General features: G+C 44.4%; 1 protein-coding gene across 5 annotated transcripts in view; it reads right to left on the reverse strand.

The window, feature by feature from the left end:
* The window catches only part of NAA35 (N(alpha)-acetyltransferase 35, NatC auxiliary subunit), a 257,112-nt gene that overhangs the window by 92,653 nt on the left and 139,110 nt on the right, over window positions 1-25,349 (reverse strand). For all 5 annotated transcript variants that reach the window (XR_003858821.1, XM_029617219.1, XM_029617227.1 and 2 more), the window contains 2 exons: window positions 22,300-22,398; window positions 1,014-1,192 (listed from right to left, as the gene is read on the reverse strand). Coding sequence is in view for 4 of the 5 variants with exons in the window: in XM_029617219.1 (XP_029473079.1) it covers window positions 1,014-1,192; window positions 22,300-22,398 (278 nt within the window). In the remaining variant the exon portion in view is untranslated. The remainder of the gene's footprint in view (window positions 1-1,013; window positions 1,193-22,299; window positions 22,399-25,349) is intronic.

The raw sequence follows: 25,349 nt of genomic DNA on the forward strand, positions 1-25,349 counted from the left end.
GCACATTGGTTCATAGACTGTATCATTGTCCTAGTTTGCAACCATTTTGGTCTACAGTGTTTGGAGTGATTACACAGAGCACTGGAACCTTACCACCTCACTCCGGGAAGTTTCTGTTGTCCAGCCCGCAGGCTTGTGCTGCAGAAGTGGGCTCCTCTAAGGATCGGTTTGGCCGAATTGCGACTCTGTTGGCCTGCCGTACTATCTTGTCAGGATGGGCGGAACCGACGACGGCCCCTTCTTCAGTGGCGTGGTTTCAGCGTATGGCTTTGATTCTGCAGATGGAGCGCTTGGATTTTTTGAAAGGACATCGGAAACCTGATCGTATATATGGAGAGTGTTGGACTAAATGTGTATTACTGTTGCCAGAGTCTGTTCAAGCTGGTTTACGGGAGAGTGGGTATACTAATGATTGGGTACAATCTATGGTCCCTGGGGGGCAGGGTGGGGCTCAGGGGGGGAGGGGTGGAGCGGTGTGACTGAAGTGTGAATGGGTATGTCTGTTGGCGGGCGGAGGGTGGGGGGAGGAGGGGTAGGTATGAGGAATTGCTGGGGAAGGCATATACCTGCTGGCTGTATCCGGCTACTCTTGTCTGGGATTGATACGGTATTGTAATTCCTAGTTGTCTGAGCTTGGTTTTGTTTAGTTTGTTCTAGGCTGGTTGGTTGTGTTTTTGCCAATAAAAATTATTCTGACAAAAAAAAGAAATATGATTTGTAAACAAGTGTTTCTGTGCATAAATCATCTTTCTATGTGCGCTAACCATTTTTTTAATGCACTTTTTGGGTTAGCGTGCTTTTATTTTTTAATTCATGATCTATTAGTGTACCATTAGCTTACTGCACATTATCTTTTTTAGCATATGCATTAAATTGTGTGCTGAATTTCAGTGCACAGCTTATTAAATCAGACCCTATAAAAGGTATGAGAGTATAGGTTTGCTTGAATGAATAAAGGAAAATAACCATGCAGACATTATTAATCCTTTTCAATATAGAGGATGTTCCCTTACCAGTATATATAGTAGTACTCGTGCATGCTGTAGAGTTCCAGTTCAAAACCACTAAGCAGATACTGGATCATAATGCGAAGGTTATGATAGAGGACCCAGGTGCCCAGGCAGGCCAAGTGCTGTCTTTGAGGTTCCTGTTTCAGTAACATGCTGTGAAGTGCTGCATCTACCTTCTCTGCCTACCAGGAATAAAGAAGGAAGTATTAAAAGGATATACTATTTTGAAGTGGGGGAGAGAGAAGAAAAGAAAAACACTTGAAACAGTTTGCTCAGACCAGCTTCTAAAATGATGATTTTTTGCTCCTGTTTTGAAGCATCCACCTGCACACTTGCTCCAAATGAGGTCCTGGAAGGAGGATGTGATCATGTTTAAGGTCCTAATCTGGGTCTAGGAAAACAATAAAAGATCCGCAGCAAGCAGAGGGAGCAGGGTGGGGAAAGGAATAGAGAGTGAGGATGGAGGAAGAGGAAAAGATATTAATGGGAAGAAGAGGAGAAAGAGAGTACTGCACCTGGGTGACATGGAAGAAGAGAGAGGGCTGCATGAGAGTAGAGAGTAGAGTGGAGGTCGGTATACACTTGCCAGGGAAGAAATGCATCCTCTATATATAGCTGACATCTGCCTACCCCTCCGGGGGAGGAGGATTCTTCTGCTATTTGCACCCTCCAAAATATAATATTTGGGTGGAGGAGGTGCAGCAGGAGTACATTATAAGTGCATTTTAGTTTTGGTAAGTCCTACAGCAAATTTTCAAACCCTGTTTATTGTCAGTTATACATTAAGTATTAAAGCTTGAAATTTCACCTCTGCCATTTTCTTCATAAACTCTGCAGGATACTAACATTCTAGAAAAATTCAGTGAAGGAAAAAAAAAACTGGCTTCAACTTGCTTTGGTATTCTCAGGAGTGACACAGAGCAGTCAATTTACTGCATGTTTGAAATTTCATTTCTGTTGCATTCAAAAGGAACTCAGTGAAAGGATGAGGCATTTCTTATGAAACTGCAGTGTTAACATTTAAAAATAAAATCCCATCATGAATTACAAAGATAGTCCTTAATGGCTGAAGTTTCAGTCATTTACCTGCATTAGACTAGTCGCTAGTATTGAACTCCTTGGACTATTGTAATTCTCTTTTTCTGGACCTGTTAAAGGTCACCATGAAGGCCTTACAACTTATCTAAAATTCAGCAGCCCATTTAATTTCAGGAGGCTCAATACATGATCACATCTCCCCAGTTCTGATCAATCTGCACTGGCTGCCTATCTTTTAAAGGGTCTGACTTAAGCTCCAGGTATTGATTTTTAAAGCTATCCATGGTCTTGTCCCACAGTGTCGGCTGCTAGATGGACTTCAGGAACATGCTAGGGCCTATCTTGACGATATTGCTGTGTACAGTCAGACACAAGATGACCATCTTACCCCCCTAACTGGTGTATTAGACTGGATCTGGGAAGCCAGCCTGACCATTAAGCCTAGCAAATGTCAGGTGGGAATGGCAGAAGTTCAGTACTTAGGACAGAGTGGGAGCAATCCAAAACTGGCCGACTCCCCAAACTAAAAAGCAAGCTCTGGCCTTCCTAGGCACAGCAGTGTACTGCAGAAAGTTTGTGCCCCAGTATAGTACAATAGCCAATCCCCTGACTGAACTGAAAAGAAACTACCACAAATCATTTCCTGGTCTTCAGTGTGAAGCAGCCATTCATGCATTAAAGATTGTATTAGCTACTGCTCCAGTCCTGCTACACTGGACTATAATCAAAGATTTGTGGTATAGACTGATGCCTCAACTTATGGAACTGGATCAGTGCTCAATCAAGTGGACAATAAAGGGGACGAACACCCCATTGTTCATCTGAGCAGCAAGCTCCTGGATAAAGAGGTTGCATATGCTACTACTGAGAAAGAATGCCTGGACTTAGTAAGAGCCCTTAAAAAGCTGCAACCATGTCTGAATGGATGAGACTTCACAACCCATTGGTCTAGCTTAAGAGAGTCTCAGGAGACAATGGAAAGCTATTTCATTGGAGTTTGTTCCTACAGATGTACAACTTCATCATACAGCACCAGAAGGGCAGTGAACCATAGCAATGCCGAAGGACTCTCCAGGAAAGATGAGCCAGGACTGCATGGATGCTAGACTGCTGAGACCTGATCAGTGGTCCAAACAGGCCTTAGTCTGGGGTCTCTTAAAGGAGGGAGGTGTGGCGAAACAGGGGTTTTGCATGCTTTGTGCTTGATTGTTCTGCCCTGTGACACTTTTCCCCATAGAGTTCATTTTCTGTGTGCTGGCCTGCAGGTGGTGTTTGACCTCTGTACTGTAGTTCAAGCAGAAGCTTTGTATGCTGCCTTGACTGAAGATGGCTTGATCAGCATACATATCCCAGAAGCCCTAAATGCATGTAAAACAAACACCCTGCAGTGCCATTTGGCCAGAAAGATAACTTAATACTGTGTGACCTGATTGGCCCTTGAGACAGAGAACTCGCCTTGAGGGCTCTGGAACTCACCAGTCTCAGCTGAGAGTACAAAGGGAGATATCTCTGTGCTGAGGCCCTGTTCATCTCCTATGGAGAGCCTTTTCCTGACCTCCCTATGCAAAGCTAAGTAGTAAAAACTGTTCAGTTAACATTTGCTATATAATCCTTGTTGTTTTACCTGTTTATGTTGCAGTTTAAAACTTTTATCCGTTCACTGTTCTCCTTTTTCTCTTAGTAAACATTAGTTTGTTAGCTCTGCCTGTCTTTGACTGACTAACAATCCTGGTATGGTGTGTATTTGGACTGTGGGTGTTTTTCTAGGAACTGTGTGACCCTCGGGTTGAGTGGGGTCCCAGTGTCCCTAGAAACTATCAGGAGATAACTTGCAGGCGGGGAACTTGCCCAGAGACAAGCAGGAACCCAGATGGCAGGTTGCCAGTGCAGAAGCACATATACAGGTAGGCCAGTGCAGTGCTTGGCAAGAGCCTTCAGGTGGCCACAGGGTTAAATGTACAGGATTCAGGGGTGGCGCTGTGGCGTTACATGACAAGTGTCATCTGCAAAAAGACAAATTTTACCATCTAATCCCTCCGCAATCTCACTCACAAACATCTTGAATAGAACTGGTCCCAAAACTGATCGCTAAGGAACTCCACGTATCATTCTTCTTTCTTCAGAACAGGTTCCATTTACCACTACTCACTGACGTCTGTCTGTCAGTCAGCCAATTTTTAATCCGTTCCACCACCCTGGGACCCATTCCCAGGCATTTCATTTTATTTATGAGCCTTCTATGCAGAACCATATCAAAAGCCTTGCTGAAATCCAAGTAAACCACATTGAGCGCTCTTCCTTGATCCAATTCTCCAGTCACCCAATCAAAAAAATCAGATTTGTTTGACAGGAACTTCCTCTGGCTAAACCATGATGCCTCGGATCCTGTAACCCATTAAATTGCAGATAGTTCATTAACTATAACATCGCATGGAGTGGACCCTTGGGCCAGTGTAAAGAGAGAGCAACACGAAATGGCTCTCTTCCAGGTGGCAGGCTGCAAGCCAATAGAAGAGCGAGAGTGGTCAGAGACCAAGCTGGGATCACAGCAGGCAAAGACATAGTCAGTGTTGGTCAGAGATCAAGGTAGGCAGCAGGCAAAGGTGTATTAGGAGTCTAGGCAAGGGTCGTGGCAGGCAGTAGGCAAGGCAAGTTCAATGTCCGGTCCAAGGTAAGCGGCTAAGAACATAAGAACTTGCCATTCTGGGTCAGACCAAGGGTCCATCAAGCCCAACATCCTGTTTCCAACAGTGGCCAATCCAGGCTACAAGTACCTGGCAAGTACCCAAAAACTAAGTATATCCCACGCTACTGATGCTAGTAATAGCAGTGGCTATTTTCTAAGTCAACTTGGACTTCTCCTCCAAGAACTTATCCAAACCTTTTTTTTTTTATTTGAAAGTTTTTATTGGTCACGAACAACAAATAAGTACAAATACTGTACATTGCATAACTAGAGTAATAAAAACAACATTAGTAACCATTACAGTTTTGAAATCTTATTTCTCCCCCCCCCCCGCAAACTATTCACTGCTGTGACATAAAACTCAACAAGGAAAAGTAGGAATCAGAATGCCTAAATAAAAGAAAAAACATACAATTATTATCTATAGCTCCTACTTATCAGGAGAGCAAAATACAATAGATATACCAGCTTCAGATAAACATATAATTAATGCAGAACAGACGACCACAGGTAACAAAATAATAAGATACAAAAACATGTCTAAAACATGTCTAATAGGGACCAAACCATATCTAAATGAAGTCAAGAGACAAGAGCGAAGCAAAGCGAGTGACATCTAAGAACTGCTTTGTTCCAAAGCCGTAATTGATGGATCTGCCAGGTCCAAGCAGTTAAAGGAGCTAAGTTGAATTCGCAAGTCACTTAGTAAACGGACTCCAGACTTTATGAAAGGTAGTTAAAATGGTCATTTTTCAAGGCTGTAAGATGAGCTAAATGATAATGAGCATGAAGGCGGTGAATAACCACAGGTACTTAGAGCTTCTGGGATATAACTCACACCGTGCTGCCAAGAATACCTGAAGGCAAAATAGTTGACAATGCTTATGTAGCCCAGGCTCTGGTATAATCAACAGTGCCATGCAAGGGTCCAGAGTCACACTCGTCCCTATTACTTGCAAAACCCACTGTGTAACTTGTGTCCACAGAGGGATTATACTCGGGCACTGTCATCAAATATGATAATAAGTGCCTTTATGACCACAATTTCGCAAACAGAGGTCCGAATAGGAAAAAGAGGAGATATTAGGTAGCTTGACCGGCTTTAGATGCCACCAGTCTAATACCTTGTAATACTGTTCCTGCAAATTAGCAGCAATAGAACATTTGGCTGTCCTGGCAAATACAATATTCCACCCTTCTTCGCTTAATAGCTCCCCTAAATCCTGATTCCAAGCTTGGATGTGACAATGGCTCTCCTGAGCGGTGGCATTAAGACGACCATGAATTTTTTATATTATTCCTTGTAATTTATCCGCATTATCACAGTAGTTTTCGAACAGGAACCTAGAGAGAGACGTAGTGATCTGGCCTTTAAAAGGGAAGTTAAAAAATGAGAAAGCTGCGCATATGCCAGGTAGCCCTTTGAGCCTAAACCATACCGATTCATGACATCTTTATAGTTAAGAGGTCTTTCACCCCCCATGAGATGCCCAATACAGGTAATACCCTGGTCTTTCCACTGTGCAAATGTGTATGAAGACATACCACTGGAAAAGTGCTGTTGTAAAATAAATGTGAAAGTTGAAAATAGGAGAAATTGCCTACTAAGTGTGTTTTCCACTGTGCTCAATTTCATAAGGTATTATACAGGGATCTGGGAAGATAAAAAATAGGCCGCCAAGTGGCTTTGATTTGCCATGGTAAGGCTTGGATAGGCATTTGTCCCATTAGGGTTTGTTCTAATAATACCCATTGTTTCTGTTCTGTTTTTCTATGGATATCCACCAGGGCCTTAAATTGGGTGGCTGCAAAGTACCATAGGATATTAGGAATCCCCAATCCTCCTTTCAGCTTGGGATGAAACAGTACCGCCTGAGCTACTCGAGGCAGTCTTTTCCAAATAAACCCAAAAATCTTTGCCATTGCCGTTATATCACAGAGGAGAGGTGAATGGGTAGCGTAGAGAAAAGACGAGGTAAAATGTTCATCTCAACAACAGCAATACGCCCTAACCAGAAAGATTTTCTCTATGCCACCTATCCAAATCCCACCCTATGCTTCTCCACGTGGGGGCATAGTTTAATTGAAATAAAGCTGAAATTTGTGTACCAATTCGGATTAAGGGCCTGTTTAGCCCACCTAAAAGAATGCCTGCTTTTAATAGTGGATACCTCGGTTGTTGTCAGGTTAAGATTCAACAACTTTGATTTGTCATAATTTACTTTGAAACCGAACACCCTTCCAAAGTGTTCCATTTCTGTTACTACGCCTGTTAGGGAAGCATCAGGATTGGTCAAAGTGAATAATGTATCGTCGGCAAAGAGTAACAATTTAAAATGCAATTTGCCTAATTGGACACCAGTAATTTGGTCGGTCATTCTTATCCTGACGGCAAAGGGTTCAAGAAACAGAGCAAACATTAGCGAAGCATGTAGCTGCCTTACAAATGTCAATGGGTTATACATGTTTAAGGTGTGCCAAGGAGGCCGCCACTGCTCTAACTTGGTGAGCCTTGGGAACATAATGTAGCTTTAGGTTCTGTTTGTCGTAACAGAACTTGATGCACTTGGCTTACCAGCTGGAGATGGTGCATTTAGTCACCGGTAGTCCAGGCGCTTTCGGGTCGAAAGAGACAAAGAGTTGAGAAACACGGGAGTCCGAGTTTGTTCTTTCTTTGTAGTATGCTAAAGCCCTTTTGCAATCTAGTGTATACAGTAATTTTTCCCTTTCATTTGCATGAGGTTTAGGGAAAAAGATGGGCAGTTCTATGGTCTGATTGAGATGGAATTGAGAAACCACTTTTGGTAGGAAGGATGGGTGAGTTCAGAGAACCACTTTTTGGTGATGGAACTGTAAATACGGAGAATGGACCAAGGCCTGTAATTCACTGACTCGTCGTGCTGATGTTACTGCAACCAGTAACACTACCTTCCATCTGAGGTATTTAATATGTGCTGAGTCCATGGGCTCAAACGGGAAAAGCATAAGCTGTTTAAGAACTATGTTGAGGTTCCATGGAACTGGAGGTTTGGAGATCGGAGGACGAAGGTGAGTTAACCCTTTGATGAAATGAGATAGTAAGGGGTGATTGGAAATAGGAATATTGTTAAATGGTCTGTGATATGCTGCTATGGCACTGAGATGAACTCTAATGGATAAGGTTGCAAGACCAGCCATGTACAATGTACGTAGATAATCCATGAGTAACTCAGGTGAACAGTCTAATGGTGGTACACCATTAGAAGTGCACCAGGTTGAGTATCGTTTCCATTTATAATTATAGTTTTTCCTTGTTGAGAGTTTCCTGGATTCTAACAAAATGGATTGTGCCGAAGTGGAAACTCCCTGTTCATTTAAAAGGAACCTCTCAATCTCCATGCTGTCAAATGGAGAGATGAGTGTAGTGGGTGTAGAAGCTTTCCTTGATCTTGGAAGAGAAGATCTGGGCGATTTGGTAATCGAATGGGATCCGTGATGGACAGTCGGAGAAGGAAACTGTACCACGGTTGTCTTGGCCAGGCTGGAGCTATCATTATCAGTTGAGCCTTGTCTGTTATGCACTTTTGAATTGTTCTTGTTATGAGTGGTATGGGAGGAAAGGCATACAGGAGGCCTGTCGTCCAGGGAATGAGGAAGGCATCCTGGGCGATCCTGAACTGACTTGGTCGTATCGAGCAGAATTTGGGAACCTGAGCGTTGATCTCTGTTGCAAAGAGATCTATCGTGGGCGTCCCCCATTGCATGAAGATGCCTTGGGCTATCTCCGAATTGAGTGTCCATTTGTGAGGATGAAAGATGCGACTTAGCCTGTCCGCTCTTGTATTTGCTACTCCTGGTAGATAAGTTGCTTGCAGATGTATGCAATGTTGGTGAGCATGTTTGAAGATTGTCAAGGTCTCCTTGCAAAGGGACCATGAACCGGACCCTCCTTGCTTGTTGATATAAAACATTGCCACTTGATTGACTGTGTAGATCATGACTCTGTGGCCCTGTAAGTGATCTTGAAACACTTGTAACGCATTTTGAATTGCTCTGAGCTCTAATAAATTTATCTGCAGGGTCTGCTCGGAGATTGTCCATAACCCTTGTGTTTCGTAAATCTCGAGATGTGCTCCCCATCCCTTGCGAGACGCATCTGTGGTTAAGACTGCATTGTGAGGAGGAGGACTGAATACTGCTCCTTTGGACAGGGTGGAGTGTAGGAGCCACCATGTTATGTCCTGTTTTATCTCGGAAGTCAACGATAGCTTCTGTGTCAACGGTTGTGAGTGTTGTTTCCATTGACGTTTTAGTCCCCATTGCAGGCGTCTGATGTGTAGCCTGGTGTTGGGCACTGTGAAGATAGCCGCCGCCATGTGGCCGAGGACTACCAAAATCTGTCTCGCCGACGGTCTTTGAGTGTTGTTCAACGAGTAGAGAAGTTGACGTATTTGTATTATTCGTTCTGTTGGGAGATATGCCCAGTTGTGAACAGTGTCCAGACCTACTCCTATAAAATGTAGTCTCTGTGTTGGTTGGAGATGTGATTTTTGAAAGTTGATCACTAGCCCCAATTCCTGTAAACACTATCACCCGAAGGTGATCGAATAAGATGTCCGGGGTCGAGGCTATTATTAGCCAATCGTCCAGATATGGAAAGATGGTCATACCCTGTTGTCTGAGATGAGCCACTACCACAACCATGCATTTGGTGAAAACCCTGGGTGCAGCCGATAGTCCAAAGGGAAGAACTTTGTACTGGTAGTGTTGATGTCCATAGCGAAAGCATAGGTAACGCCAAGAGGATGGATGGATGGATTGGAATGTGTGTGTACGCATCCTTCAGATCGATGGAACACATCCAGTCGTTGGGTTGAATCAGAGGTAAGATCGATTTTAATGATACCATCTTGAATTTCTCTTTGGTCAGGAGTTTGTTCAATTCCCGCAGATCTAATATGGGGCGAAGGCCACCCGACTTTTGGGGTATGAGGAAGTATGGGGAATAAAACCCCGCTTTTTGGGTTTTCAGGAAAATTCGAATGGCCTGCTGTTTGCGAAGTAGAGCAATCTCTTCCCCCAGTTGTGGTTGGAAGCTTTGACTCTTCAGAGTGGAAAAGTGAGGTAGTATGGGTTTTGTGGTAAATTGGAGTTGATAGCCATGTCGTACTCTCTCTAAAACCCATTGATCAGTTGTTATTTTCTCCCAGGCTGCCAAGCAAGAATGAATTATGCCAGGTGGTGCTTGATGTAGTGGTGGTGGCTGGGTTACTAAAAAGATGGTGTTGATTTCACTGCAGTAGTCGGTTGCTGTGTTTGCTGCCTTTGGTTACGTGGCTTACCCCTACGTTGAGTCGTGTTGTTTTGTTGTGGCGGAGGACGCTGGTAAGATGGTTACGTCTGTGTACAAAAGGATTGATAAGACCTGTAAGGCCTACAGTTATAGGATTGTCTACGTGTAGATTCCACATAACGACGCGTGGTCGAGTAGTGAGATTGTGACATTAAGGATTGGACTGCTAAAGCTTCCTCCTCTAATTTTCCAACTGTTTCTTGAAACTGTTCTCCGAACAGGTTGTCTCCTGTACATGGGAGGTTCGTCAGCTTCTCGTGTAAATCCTCTCGTATCGTACTAGAGCGTAACCATGCCATCCTACGAGCTGCGATGGCTGTTGCAGACGCCCTAGAAGATGTTTCAAATGCCTCATACATCGATCGCAGAAGGTGTCGAGAACACTCCTCCATATCACGATTGGTACTTGATCCGCTGTTGAGGAAAGCATACCTTTCGTGGCTTGTATGCACTCATATAAGTGTTGTACCATATAGAATTGATGGTGCATAATGCGAGCATTCAACATTGAGTTTTGAAACATCTTCCTGCCAAAGTCATCTAAACACCGGTTGTCTTTGCCCGGTGGATATGAGGCATGCAACTTTGCTTTTTTGAATCTTTGCATTGCCAACTCTACTGGAAAACTTTCTCCGTAACCTCCATTTACTTTTACTTGCGCTTTTGGGGTCTCATATAGTTGCTGCACTCAGGTCAAGAATTGTCTCCAAAACCCCATCTTGGCTAGGGTCTGGAATAGAAAGGACCAGTGCACCATGTCGAACACCTTCTCGGCATCAACCGACAGTAAAACGCACGGTATTGCTTCTTTACGTACCCACCGTATTAAATCTATGATTCTGCGTATATTGTCGGATGCCAACCTACTGGGCATGAAACCTGCTTGATCACGGTGTGCTAATGCAGGTAGAAGGTTATTAAGTCACTCAGCTAATATTCTTGTCATGATTTTGAGATCTAAATTTATTAGGGAGATCAGGTGATAGGATCCACATAGTGTGGGGTCCTTCCCTGGTTTGGCAATAACTGTGATCCCCGCTGTGTTTGAATGGGGCCCTAAGCAGCCAACTTCTCGTGAAATTAAATACTGCCATCAGTGGGGCAACCAAAATGTGGGAAAATTTTTTGTAGTATTTACTAGATAATCCGTCAAGGCCTGGAGACTTTCCGCTTTTTAACTTTTTTATTGCTTGAAGTACTTTGGCGGAAAAAATGGGGGTTATCTAACAACTGTTGCTGTTCAGTAGTAAGTGTTTGTAATGTTACTGAATTTAAATACTGATCTATGTCAGACAAGGGTATGCATTCAGTGGTGCTATACAATGTGGTATAGAAATCAATGAAGCCTCAGCAGATATCTGCGGACTGAGTCAGCATATTCCCTTGTGGATCTTTTAGTTTGGCTATCGCATTTTGTAATTGCATTGTTTTCAGGCATCTCGCTAGGAAGCGGCCCGACTTGCTTCCTTCTTAAAAAAAAAAGCATTGCTTAGTCAAGGTGAGCTTGTAGGCAATTTGTTCATTATTAATTGCCTGTAATTCCCTACAGACAGCACCTAGTTGATTAAATATCCCCTCGGATTGGTTATTCATATGTTTTTGGGTTAAAGTTTGCATCTCAATTGTAAACTGCAGCTTCTGTTCGTTTAGTTTCTTGCAATAAATTGCTCAGGAGATAAAGTGACTCCTGATAAATGCTTTAGAGCACTCCCAAATAATGGCGGTGGTGGAGACTGAGGTGTTCTAGAGTTGAAAATATTCCAGTAACAGTTTTTCAATACTAGTAGCAAAGACGGTATTGTCCAGCAAGCTTTCATTCAGGCACCAATAACGTGTGCCACCCTCGGTTTCAGCCAAAGAGACATGGGGACATGGTCTGACCATGTTATTGTCTAGAGATCCACCCATTCTACCTTATTTTGTATCAGTTTATCCACCAAAAAGAAATCTATACGTGAGTATGTGCTATGGGCATTAGAATAAAAGGTATACTGGCAAGACAGTGGGTGCCTCTGTCACCGTATGTCTACAAGACCCCAATTACCAGACAGAGCTAACAATTTTCTCCTGGTTTCCCCTAACATAGGTGGAGTCATTCCAGAATTATCCAGATTGGGCTTCAGTGTAAGATTAAAGTCACCTCCCACAATTATTAACCCATTAGCTTGTTGAGAAAGTATCTTCTCCAATTCTTGAATGAATAAACCTTGGTTAGTATTAGGAAAATAAACATTGACCAAAGTTAACACCTCCTTCACAACCCTGATAGTGAGGATCAACAAGAAACCCGTGGTATCAGCATACTGGTGCACCACTTCATGCACACAGTTAGAGGATATTAATATAGCCACGCCCATGTAGCGTAACCTCACTGTGGTGGAAGCAAAAAATTGTGAAGGGTAATCTCTATGTTTAAGCAATCCCTCATATCATTTTCGCAAGTGTGTTTCCTGTAAGAATGCTATTGCAACTCGGTGATGCTGCAATTTTTGAAACATAAGTTAACGCTTCCTATAGGAATTGAGACCCTTTACATTCAGTGATAATGATTGTGTTAGGTCTATTTCCAAGTATCCCATCCCCATCCTTGATAATATCCAATTTATATGAGGTATAAGAGTAAAGATAAACTGTGTTGATGCTTGGTGACCCCACCCAACACTTCCCTTAATCTCCCAAATGTCTGCTCCACCTTCGCAGTAGATCCTCCCGGCCATGGGAGTTGCCACGTGCAAAAGAGCCAGACGTGGAGCTAGTATGTATCACCCTGGTCCGTCCCTCATCGCCCCCCTCCTTGTAGCCGCTTATAACCAGCATATCAGTTTAAGCGACTAAGTCCCTTATGTATAATAATCAGAACCAGAAAACTCAAGTAAATTTAGCGCAATATACAGGTAAGGTCAAGGCCCTTAAAATCAGTGCCCCGGGCCTATAGTCACCCAACAACATAACAATACTTTACTAGGCAAGGTAAATGTGAGAAAGTCTGGAATAGAAAAGACTAATAAGAGTTCAACCCTGATCAGAGAGGTTGGAGTTTGGATCTTCTGACTGGCGGCGTAGTCTGTGTCGCCCATTCGCCACCTGCTGCCATCTTGGATTATGATCTCTCTTGGGTAGTGGGGCCGGATGTGTCGGAATAGCAAAGTCAACAGGTAACCCCGCACTTTTAAAAGCTTCAGCAGCTTCGGGCAGTGTCTTTACACGGTATGAGATGCCTTGATTAGAAAAACAGAGGCCAAACGGGAATGTCCATCTGTAGTGAATTTGCGCACCTCGTAGGGCCCGAGGAGTTCAAATTATAATTGTCACCTTGGTAGCATATCTTTATAGTTATCCGATTCCGGGACACCTCGAATCCTTAGATTACAGCGGCAGGACCGGTTCTTGAGGTCCTCAAGCTTCTCAGCAAAGGTTTGGTTTTCTTGTTGTAATTGCTGACATTGCGAAGTAAGCGCCACCATATTTGCCGCTTGACCATCCACTCTGTTATCGAACTCAATCGACCCAAGTTCCCATAGCCTCTAAGTCCTCTCTTATGTCAGCTATCGATGCCAGCAAGTCCGATTTGTGCTGCTTAAGGTCGGATCGTAGCTCTAGGAACCAGCTTCTCATTTCTTCTCTGCTAGGGAGATCCTTCGACTGAGGCTCCGGTACGGAGGTGAGGGCCTCCTCCCCACTGGCTGCATCATCATCGGGCTCTGTGGCCTGCACGCTCTCTGCTTGCATAATTTCTGTCGGCTGTTTACTGAAGCCGAAATGTTTCGAATCCGCAGTTTTGCGCTTCGTAGCCATCTTAGTGCTCTCAGTAATCACTAAAAGTGAATTTCTAGTCTCAATGCTGGTTTTTAGTGATATGGGGCGAAGAGGAACGTTCCCAGGAGAAGAAGCTCAACTCTCACACATCTGTCTCCGTTGCGCAAGGCAGAGTACCCCCAGTGCTGCAGAATTTGAAGATAGTACATAGTTTAAGCTATTTTGAGACTGGAAGTTTTTTTTATTATCCTACGTTGAGGGTTCAAGTTTTGTTGAGTGTTCCAACTTATACTCAGCTCACTCTAAAGGGAAAAATCCTTGGAGTTTGGGAAGTAGTCATTGTGGCTTGGGTACAGGTCAATACTGAAGGACTGTAAGTGACACTCTCGGTTAAGTAGCAATGCCTGAAAAGTTTTTATTCTCTGCCTCCATCTGCTGGTAGGGATGCAAAACACACTTGTCTGGACTGATCTATGGTATTCCAGAAACAAAAATTAGCAAGTAAGAAAATTTTCCTCTACTTCTCGCTGTTCCAATATGGCCTCTGTACCTGCCATGGCTATGACTCTCTTGTTCCTAATTTTAATTTAATGCCCACCTCGGGCCCTTCCTTCCAGCTGTTTAAGCTTCCAAGTTTACAGTCCTTGTTAAATGTAACTTTTGTTTCTTCTGATTATAAAAAAAAGTTGTTCCATCTGTTACAGTTACCTATCCTGTTCGATGTAAACCGATCTGATATGGTATTCAACCATGAAGGTCGGTATAGAAAAATGCTAAATAAATAAATAAATGGCAATACGCACACTGGCAGTAATGGCCCGCAGACATCTCTGCAAATAAATAAATAAATAACATTGCTCTCCCCCCCCCCGGGCCAGACAACTCTGCGTGGTGCCCTCACTTCCTCTTCTCCTCACAAGACATACAGAGGCTTCCCCCTCTCAGTACCGGAGAGTGAATCCATACACACTGTAAACTAAAGTGTGCTTCCCACACTCACAAAGACACCACCAAGTGCTTCCCTACCACTCCTGCATCAGCCTGTGTCCCTTACCACACTGCCAAGACCACCACAGCCCCCCCCCCCTCCCACTACAACTCACCCTCAGACAGCAAACTGTTCTTTTCCATTTTGCTTTTTCTTTCCCTTTTTTTTAAAACAGCTTTAACAAGCAGAAATCAGGCACAGCTAAAAGGCTCAGGAGGAAAGAGGAAAATATAGCAAGGGAAGCTTTGTGTAGACCTTTTTTTTTTTTTTTAAAGGATGAAGAGAGAAAAAAATGGGAGAGGGAAGGAGGAAGAGAGGTAATTCCAGTGACCCTGCTCTAATAATTGGAAGCTCCCTAGTCCATTGGCTGTGCTCAACCGAGGAAAGGAGTACTAGACTTTCACCTCTGGAGCTGTCCACCAAAATTTCTATCTTCTTCATCCAGGTTAACCAGGCCTCACCTCGCAGCATGGGATGCTTGCCTGCCATCTGCTGCAGGCAGAAAATACTGGAAGGCTAAGGTACACCAAAGTCTATATAGGGTGACTTCAGCAAGCCTGAGTCTCTGTTTCCATCTGCTGGTTTTGAAACAATGCATCTAGACTGGTCTGGCTGGCTGAAGAGGAATATATTTTTCTCAATGTTTTATTCCATAATGTTAGACTGAGATACAGAAAAACACATCCTCAAAAAAGTTAGGCACACAATAGCATTAACTGGATGATTCAGATTCTTTTTTTGTCAGGTTCTTATTATATTCTAGTATTGCTAGGCCCACAATTCAGTAAGAACCTAAAAAATCTGAACAGGAAATAAGATTAGTCAAATGTACTGGTGTGCAAGGGGGTCGTTGGTTGTGTTCAGTCATCTTTGCACATCAAAATGAAAACCAACTTGGTGAATCAGTTTCTGTTATAGATCATACCCATACTTGATACTGGGAAAAAAAGCACATTCCTAATAAAGGAAAATTGGTTCTTACCTGCTAATTTTCGTTCCTGTAGTACCACAAATCAGCACAGGCAAGTGGGTTTATGCATCCCTAGCAGCAGATGGAGGCTCTAACTTCTGTTTATTCGCTGCCTTACTGACTATTAAAAGCACAAACACACACACACACACACTCTAAATAATATACCCCAATAGTTTACCTCGCCCCAATACTTTAAAAAAATTAAAAAAATTCTCAAGCAAAACTTACTGATTCCTTTCAGCCACCAGCAAGGTGATCCTCTCCTCTCAGTGCTCCCACTGGAGAGGAGAGGAGAGAATGAAAACTTTTCAGGCACTGCTACATAACAGAAAGTGCCACCTGAGGTCCCTCAGTATTGACCTGTACCCAAGCCAAGATGTCTAAATTAACAAACCCCAATAAACTGTGGGCGAGCAGAGACCCAAAGTTAGAACACTCTAAAACTAGGCCCCCTTGTCTCAAAACCAAGAACATATTAAACTATGTACACTTCCCATAAATCTGAATATGTTCCATACTATCACAGTAACATCCAGAAACAAGGAAGTCTTTCGAAAGAAGGGGACAGATCTCTGGACTGATCTGTGGTACTACAGGAACAAAAATTAGCAGGTAAGAACCGATTTTCCTTTCCTGTGCAAATCCCAGATCAGTCCAGACAAGTGGGATGTACCCAAGCCCCTCTATGCTGGGCGGGAACTTGAAAGTCCCGCACACAACCCATTTTCCCCAAAAGACGCCTCCTCTGGCGCCCGCACATCTAAGCGATAATGTTTGGTAAAAGTGTGAAGGGAAGACCACATCATCGCCCGACAAATCTCCTGCGGAGAAATCAGCTGACACTCCATCCAAGAGGTTGCTTGCGCTCTAGTGGAATGCGCTCTCAACTCCTAAGGCACCCACCGGCCCTTACAGATGTAAGCCGAAGTTATCGCCTCTTTAAACCATCTTGCAATCATGCCCCTTCCTGGCTCCACTACAGATGATCCGATTTCCAAAAGGCATTTGCAGCTTAAGATATCGCAACAGAATTTGCCGCACATCCAATAAGTGAAGCTCCCGTGCTATAGGAGCATCTGGAGACAAATTCAGAAAAGCCGGAAGCTCGACTGTCTGGTTAAGATGAAAAAAGGAAACCACCTTAGGCAAAAATGACTTAATTGTACGCAATGACACCCCATCCTCCAAAAAGCATAGGAAAGGGTCCCTACATGACAATGCTTACAGCTCAGAAATCCTTCTAGCTAAACAGTAGCCACCAGGAACACCGCCTTCAGGGTTAAATCCTTTAAGGAAGCCCTTCTAATTGGCTCAAAAGATGGACTATACAGCATCCGAAGAACCAAATTAAGGGGCTGATGCAATACAGTACGCTCAGCCGAGCACACTGTTTAACCCGCTGCGGACGTGGGTTAAATAGGCACTAATCCACCCCCCTAATGCAATAGGGGGATTAGTGCCTATTTAACACGCGTCTGACACGGAGTGAATGAGATAGCGCTCATCACATGCAAATGCATGTGAATGAGTCCATTACTCATTCACTCCGAACGCAAAAAGATAAATGTGCATCTCAGTCGCACATTTATCGCTCAGATATTAACGCCTCCCTGGAGAAGGCGTTAATAGCTGAGCGCATTGAAAAGAAATACAGAAAAGCAGAAAAAACTACTTTTCTGTACTTCTTTTTTAAAGTAAAAAAAATAAAATAACTCGGCAGACTGCCGAGTTATGAAGACCGATGCCGGTAAACTCTGTGTCAGTTTTCATAACCTGCCTGTCAGCCAGTAATGAAAATGGCCATTTTCAGCACATATAATTTCATCGGCCCCTAAGGTTTCAGGCTGGACAAATCTTACGGACCAGAGGACGCAGATGCTTTGTCCCCTTGAGGATGAGATGCCAACGATCTTCCCTGAACCCTATCTCAAAGGGACCCTAAGGGAATTATAGGTCAGTCTCTTAGCCAAGTAACTTTGAAAAAAGGCCAACACCTGCGGAATGTCCACCTTTAAAGGTTGCACCTTGTTCTGCAAGCACCACGATTCAAACACCCTCCATAAGCAGTCATAAGCCAACGACGTGGAAAGCCTCTGCACCTGAAGCAAAGTCATAATCACAGGCTCTGAGGAGCCCTTCAAGCGGAGCCATTGCTTCTCCAAAACCAAGCTGCTAGACTAAAGCGATCCACCCAGTCTGAAAATATGGGTCCCTGCCGCAACAACTCTGGAAGACGGACCAAGAGAACAGGACCGTCTACTGCCAGACAAATCATATCCGTAAACCACGGCTGACACGGCTGCTCGGACACCACCAGAATCACCCTGTCTGGATGAAGGTCGATGCGCTGCAGCACCGAACCTATGAGAGGCCACGGGGGAAACACATACAGTAACAGATTTGTTGGCCATGGCTGGGCGAGAGTATCTATGCCCTCCGAACCGACCTCCCTCCTACAACAGAAAAACTGAACCGTCTTCGTATTTCTTGGAGTCCCATGAGGTCAAACACTGGCCTGTCCCACCTGGCCTGAACCAAGGTGAAGGCCTCCACCGACAACTCCCATTTTCCCCGGATCCAGACGTTGTCTGCTGAGATAATCCATCTGCATGTTGTCCACTCCGGCCACATAGAACGCAGCTATTCCTGCCAGATGGTTCTCCGCCTAAACAGCTCTTGTGCCTCCAGCTCCACCAGACGACTCTTCGCTCTGCTCTGACAATTGATATACGCCACTGTCGTCGCATTGTCCGAGAACACTCGCACCGACTTCCCTTGAATTAGTGGGAGATACGCCAGCAAGGCCTTGCGAACTGCTCTGGTTTCCAAACTATTGATGGACCAGAACACCTCTTCTGGCGACCACTGACCCTGGGACAACATCCCTTGACAAATCGCCTCCTAACCTGTGAGGCTGGCATCCATGGTCACCACTGCCCAGTCGGGCACGTCCAGATCCATCCCTTTCTCCAGACTGTGCTGAGACAGCCACCACAAAAGACTGAACCTGGCATCCTCCAGAAGTGGTAAAGGAAGCTGAAATTCCTCTGAAATTGGATTCCAATAGGATAACAGAGCCCTCTGCAGAGGAGGCATGTGAGTAAAGGCCCATGGGACCAATTCCAGCATAGAAGCCATGGAACCCAGGACCTGAAAATAATCCCAGACTCTGGGAACCGAAAGTCGCAACAGACGAAGGGCCCGATTCGGAAACTTCACTAGTCTCTCCTTGGTCAGAAAAACCTTCCCTATCTGGATGTCAAAGCGCACCCCAGATATTCCAATGACTGGGCAGGCTCCAAATGACTCTTCGCCAGATTCGTCACCCAACCCAATGAATCCAGAAGCTGTAGGGCCCGCCACACTCCACTTCTGTCTTCGCCCATACTAGCCAATCATCCAGGTATGGGTGCACCAGGATACCATCCTTCCTGAGCGCTGCTGCAACTACCACTATTACTTTTGTGAAAGTCCACTGCACTGTCGCTGACCCAAAGGGAAAGGCCCAAAATTGGAAATGTTCCCCCATAACTATGAGCTTCAGGAACCTCCGGTGTTCGGCCCAAATGGGGATATGGAGATAGACCTCCATCAAAGTCCAACACCAGAAACTCTCCTTTGCGACTGCCACTATCACCGTGCGCAGTGTCTCCATCTGAAAATGTGGCACCCTGAGGGCAGCACTGACCTTCTGTAGATCGAGAATGGGCCGAAAAGTCCCCTCCTTCTAGGGCACCACAAAATACACGGAGTACCATTCCTGCCCCCTCTCCTAAGGGGTCACCGGAACAATGGTGCGCAGGAGCTGCAGCCATTGCAAAGTATCCTGCAACACCTTCCACTTGGACCGGGAAATGCAGTAGAAGATTACAAAGACATCCATGAGCTGATGAGAAAATTCTAAGGGGTAGCCATCTCTTATCACCTCCAGGACTGATCTGACGTGATCCTGGGTCCACTCCTCGTAAAAGAGGGACAGCCTCCCTTCAATAGCCTCTGGAGAGGAGAGGACCAGTTTGCCTTCATTGGCCAATCTTACTTCTGCCACCCCCCTGGGGACCACCGTCCCACGGAGGTCTATGTTGGGCTCAAAAGGACTGCTGCCTGCCTGAGTTCTGTTTTTGCGCCACAGGCAAAGGGCTCCTGCTAGCATGAAACCTCCTAGCCTCTCTGAACTGAGCTCGTGAGGGAAGAGACTTCTTATATGTTTTCTTGTCCTCAGGCAACTTATTACCCTTCGACTCCCGCAACTGCTTCATTAGCTGCTCCAGATCCTCTCCGAACAGCAGCTTGCCCTTGAAGGGGAGGTTAGACAGCTAGGCTTTAGACCACAGATCCGCTGACCAATTCCGTAGCCACAAACGTCTCTGCACCACAATCGCCAAGAACATATTCCTAGCAGAAGTCCGGATCATGTCATACAGGGCATCCACCACATAGGCCACTCCCGCTTCCAAGTGGGAAGCCTTAGCAGCCTCAACAGTTATCCCCAACTGCTTCTCGTGTGCCTTCTGTATCCAGCACAAGCAGGCACTCTGCATCAAGCTTCTGCATACCGCTACACGAAGGCTCTAAGGTGAAACCTCAAACAGGGTCAGCAGCACCTCCAGCTTCCGATCCTGGACATCTTTCAGAGCGGCTGAGCCAACCACCAGGATGGTCGTCTTATTGGTCACCGCAGATACCGCCGCATCCACCTTGGGAATCTTCCATGACTCCAAGGTCTGCTCCGGCAAGGGATATAACTTAGCCATAGCTCTGGCTACCTTTATGCCCACTTTGAGAGACTACCATTACATCAACTTCTTCACCTTCTTAGGCAACGGAAAAGCCTTAGGGGGTCTCCGCAGCCCCTCCAGTACTGGGTTTACCCCATCATTGTCTGAATCTTCCTGCATGACCTTAATCCCCAACTCATCCAACACCTGGGGAATTAGCGGACCCAGTTCCTCCCTGCGGAACAGTTTGACCACCCAAGGATCGGAAATTCATCCAAATCCTTCATCAGATTCATCAAAGTGCTACCAGGGTCCTTGTCCAGATCCACTGGACTGTCCTGCAGCTTATCGGGATCATCCGTCTCATCCGTGTCCCCCTCCACAGCAGATCGTCCAAGCCCCAGGAGCCACAGGATCCCTCCCAATCCGGCCTGCTTCTCATCCCTAGGCTTCTTAGCCACCTGGGTCTTCCTGGGTAAGGGCCTCTTGGCTCTTGCTTCCTTCTTGACCAAACAGGCCTTATGGAGAAGCAATACAAAATCTGTCAAAAATGCTTCCAGATCCGAAGAGGGGTCCTGATCCACATCCCCCTGAACATCTTCCCCTTCCCTGCCACCAGCAGGACACTGCTCAGTGGGAAACATTGTGGGAGGGGAGTCCCAAGACTCTAGAGCAGTAGCCAGACTCCCACCACATGCAGTCAAAATGGTCACTGGCTCCTCCACCCCCCCACCACCAGGTTCTCCAGAACCAGCCCAGCCAACCTCATGCTCCGTCTGCCCCCCCCCCCCCCCCCGGGGATCCCGCGAAGATCCCAACCCTTCTGGAGACACATTCCCAGCAAAACGCCGTCGGATGCGCCCATTTCGAGCCACAGCCACGACAAATTTTTCCCATGCTGAGCGGGAAGCAGTATGGCTGTACGATAGGGCCTAAAAATAGCCCCTGCTGCAGCAAATGACCAGCGGTGCTGTCCGAAGCTTAAAAATTACCAGCCCTGTTGGATGACACAAATCCAGTCCCGCTCACCCTTACTTGCCTCCCGGCAATGAAAACATAGCCACTCAATTGCTGCCTCAGCCTCTGCTCCTACCGCTGCTTTTTTTTTTTTTTAAAGGAGCACACACACCAGCATCAACACAGACAAGGAAGGGAAATAAAATAAAATTCTGGATGGAGGCTGATCGCTGAGGGTGACAGGGACCCAGAGGGTGACAGGGACCCCGGACCTCCGGGCTTTCACCCCCAACAAGGGTCAAGCTATAACAGGGATCACCATGCCCCTTGCTCATCCTACTCTACCCGAGGGATGGCCCATGAAGGAACCTAACACCTCAGGGAGCCATAATCTTCCTCCTTTTTCTTTTCTTTTCACCTCTAGCAACTCTACCATCTGTTGGAGACAAAGAAACACTGAAGGACTGCAGGTGGCACTCTGTTATGTAGAAGTGCCTAAAATGTTTTCATTCTCTGCCTCCTTCTGCTAGTAGGGATGTATAAACCCACTTGTCTGGACTGATCTTGGGTAGGCACAAAAACTAGACTTTATATAGGATCTAAAAGCAAAGCATTTTAAATAACTAAATACATATAAACTAATAACATTACAATTAAAACTAGAAGTAACATCTTCCCGTATATCTACCAATGGTTATTTGCATTTTAGTTTGTGTGACAGTTTGATGAATGCTTTTTTTACTGCAATGGTTTAATGGACTATCTTTTTGGATAGACAAATAGCTAATAGTATAATCTATTAAGGACTGAAGTTTGGATTTCTCTGCTGGGAGTACATTACCTCATCCTGCAGCGTGGCAAATTCCTCAAGAATATGACCAAGTTTATCTCTCTGTCGAGCCCGGTTGTGCCCATGGATCTGAATAAGGCTGCAAAAGGGCTGACAGGCAAAACGTTTAATAACAGTTAGAACTGAATATATTGAAGACAACTTTATAAAGTAAAGCATGTCTGCTTACCTGTAAACAGGGTCTCTGCAGGCAGCAGGATGAATCAGCCATAAGGCGTGAGTGACATTATCTGATGGCACCAATAAAGATCCAGCACTCAGAGCTCAGTAAATGTTTTACTGAGCATGCACCGATAGTTCCCATGTATTTATGCTGCCTCATGAGCCCCTCAGGCTCTTCCACAAATTAAGCTTTAGTGAAGTAGTAGACTCTTAAAGGAGGCAGGTGGGAGGAGATATTAAGTATGGCTGATTCTTCATGATTTCTACAGAGAACACTGATAACAGATAAGCAAATTTGCTTTCTCTGTCAACAAACAGGCATGAATTACCCATAATGTGAGAGGAGTCCAAAGCTGAGTATTGCATTATGGAGCAACTAGTCAAAAGGCATCCCCAACCCAGCAGTAGAACATGAATGATAAGGTGAAAAGAATGTGCAGAATTGCTTGTCCAAAGTTACTGTCCCTTTGGGAAATGTTGTCTAGATAATTATTTTAATAACTAATAAATAAATACTATGTGCCATTTATCTAGATTTTTAAGTGGTTCACAATAAAAATACATACACTGACTGAGCATTTAAATCACAACACATCATAAAATCAAACCAATAAAAGTCAAAATTCGTTCTTAGCTGCTTATAATGCCTAATATATCCATTACTTGAGATCTTGATGCTTCTATCTGCATTAGTCATATTTTTTGCTGATATCTTAGGAACCCTGAGAAAGCTAAAGATGATTAACAAATCAAAATTGCACTTTAATATATCAGATGTTAATATATCAATTTCCTCCTAATATTATATACCCTTCTGATTGTTATCTGAGACAACCTGAAAAAAAGTTACATTATTACTGTATGCCTGATTAAACAAATGGGTTTTAATCAACTTTCTAAAACTAAGGAGAGAAATTTCTCTCTATCTCTAAAGGTAAAGAGTTCCAGATTAAAGGACCCTGAATCATAAAAAGATGCTCATGTGACTCATCTAACCTTATAAATGTAACTGATGGAACCTCTTATAGTAATTGAGATGCTGACGGAAGAAATCTTGTAGGCTGATATAATTTTAAATCAGCATTAAAATTAGAGGACATGAGAACATTAATTCTCTTAAAAACAATAAAACCCTAAATTTGATTCTCCAAAAGAATTCAATGAAATTGTTTTACAATTGGCAAAATATGTTGATGTATAGGAGTTCCAGAAATAATTCTCGCCACCAAATTTTGAAAATATTGTAATGCTTTTAATGTTATTTGAGGCAAGCCCAAAAATAAGATGTTACAATAATCAAGAGGTGCCATAATTAGAGAATGACTAGTTTTTAGATCATTTACCTCAATATAAGGACAAATCCTGCGAACTAAGTGAAGTTTATAAAATGCATTGCGTACAAGTCAATCTATAGGAGGACGTAACGATAGTGAGGTGTCCATTAGAACAGTGGTTCTCAACCGGTGTGTCACCAAGCACACGCAGGTGTGTCGCCACACTTCCCGGTCCCCTGCTGACCCAGCTGCTCCCCCTACCTGAGCAAGATAGGTCCTCCACCTGGGCTTAAAAAGCTGAAAGCCCGGGTGGAACGCAGCAGGAGAGCTGGAGTCAGCAGCACCAGCATGATCTCTTCTTCCCGCTCCCCGGAAGAGGTGATCAGCAGGTGCGAACGTGGGAAGAAGAGACCATGCTAGTGCAGGCAGCGTCGGCCTGAAGAAAAGAGAGGCGCAGCCGGAGGAATGAGCAGCGCGGCTCAGAGAAAAACAAAAAACGTCGTCAACCCCCGCGGCCGATGGGACTCCTTGCTCCGCGAGGGCTGAAAATGAAGTAAGTTGCTGCTGCCTTTAGGGTTAGAAGTGGAGGAGGCTGCTGCTGCCGCTAGTTCGAGGGAGGGAGAGTGAGTGAATGAGCAAGCATGTGTGTTTGAGATCCTGTGTGTGTGTGAGTGAGATAGCATGTATGTGAATGATTGAGAGCCTGTACATGTGAAAGAGAGTATGTGTGTGATTGAGAGCTGGTTTAGGTGAGAGAGCATGCGAGTATGTGATTGAGAGCCTGTGTGTAAATGAGAGAAAGAGAGAGCATGTTTGTAAGCATGTGAATGAGAGTCTGTGTGTGAGAGAAAAGGATAGCATGTGTGTGATTGAAAGCCTGTGTGTGTAAGCCTGAAAAGATAGACAGCATGTGTGTAAATGTGTAATTAAGAGCCTATATAAGTGAGAGCAAAAAAGAATGTGTATATGTGAGCGATTGTGAGCCAGTGTGAGAGAGAGGAGAAAGTTCCAAGCAAGCCACCCCTCTTCCTGCTAATTCAAAACAATCTCAGGGCACCTGGAAATCAAACGTTCCCAGGTATGCAGAGTAAAACATTTTTTGTATCCTTATTATTTTTCATTACTGGGTTTTTGTGTCTGCTATTTTGAAATATTTTATTGGTATCTAGAAATTTTTTTATGAGTTTTTAATTATTGGATATTCCATTCATCCGCTGTTTTGAAATAATCTGTTCTTTTTGTTAGTATGGTTTTACTGCTACTGATTTTATATTTCTTGATTTATTTTATAAGGATGGGTGATGTTTCTTTTTTTCCTTTGTTGCATTGCATACAGAGACTCTGGCTTGTTGCGGTTTCCAATTCAATTTTTGTCTGCATGCTTCTAGTTATGCGTTTTGGTCTCTTTATTCTTTGTTAGGTGAGGGTCAGCACATGTGACTAAGGTGAGGTTTTCTGCTGGTGTGTAGTTTCTGTGTAGGGCTCTATAGCAGCCTGACTTGGTCCATTTTCCTAATAGGAGATGTATTGGTGTCTTAAGGCCTAGTGTAATATTTTTTAGTGTTGCCTTTTCTTAGGTAAGGTGGTTACTGTTAAATGCTGGAA

The sequence above is a fragment of the Rhinatrema bivittatum genome, chromosome 1 (assembly GCF_901001135.1).
Source record: "Rhinatrema bivittatum chromosome 1, aRhiBiv1.1, whole genome shotgun sequence".
Classification (NCBI taxonomy): Eukaryota; Metazoa; Chordata; class Amphibia; order Gymnophiona; family Rhinatrematidae; genus Rhinatrema; species Rhinatrema bivittatum.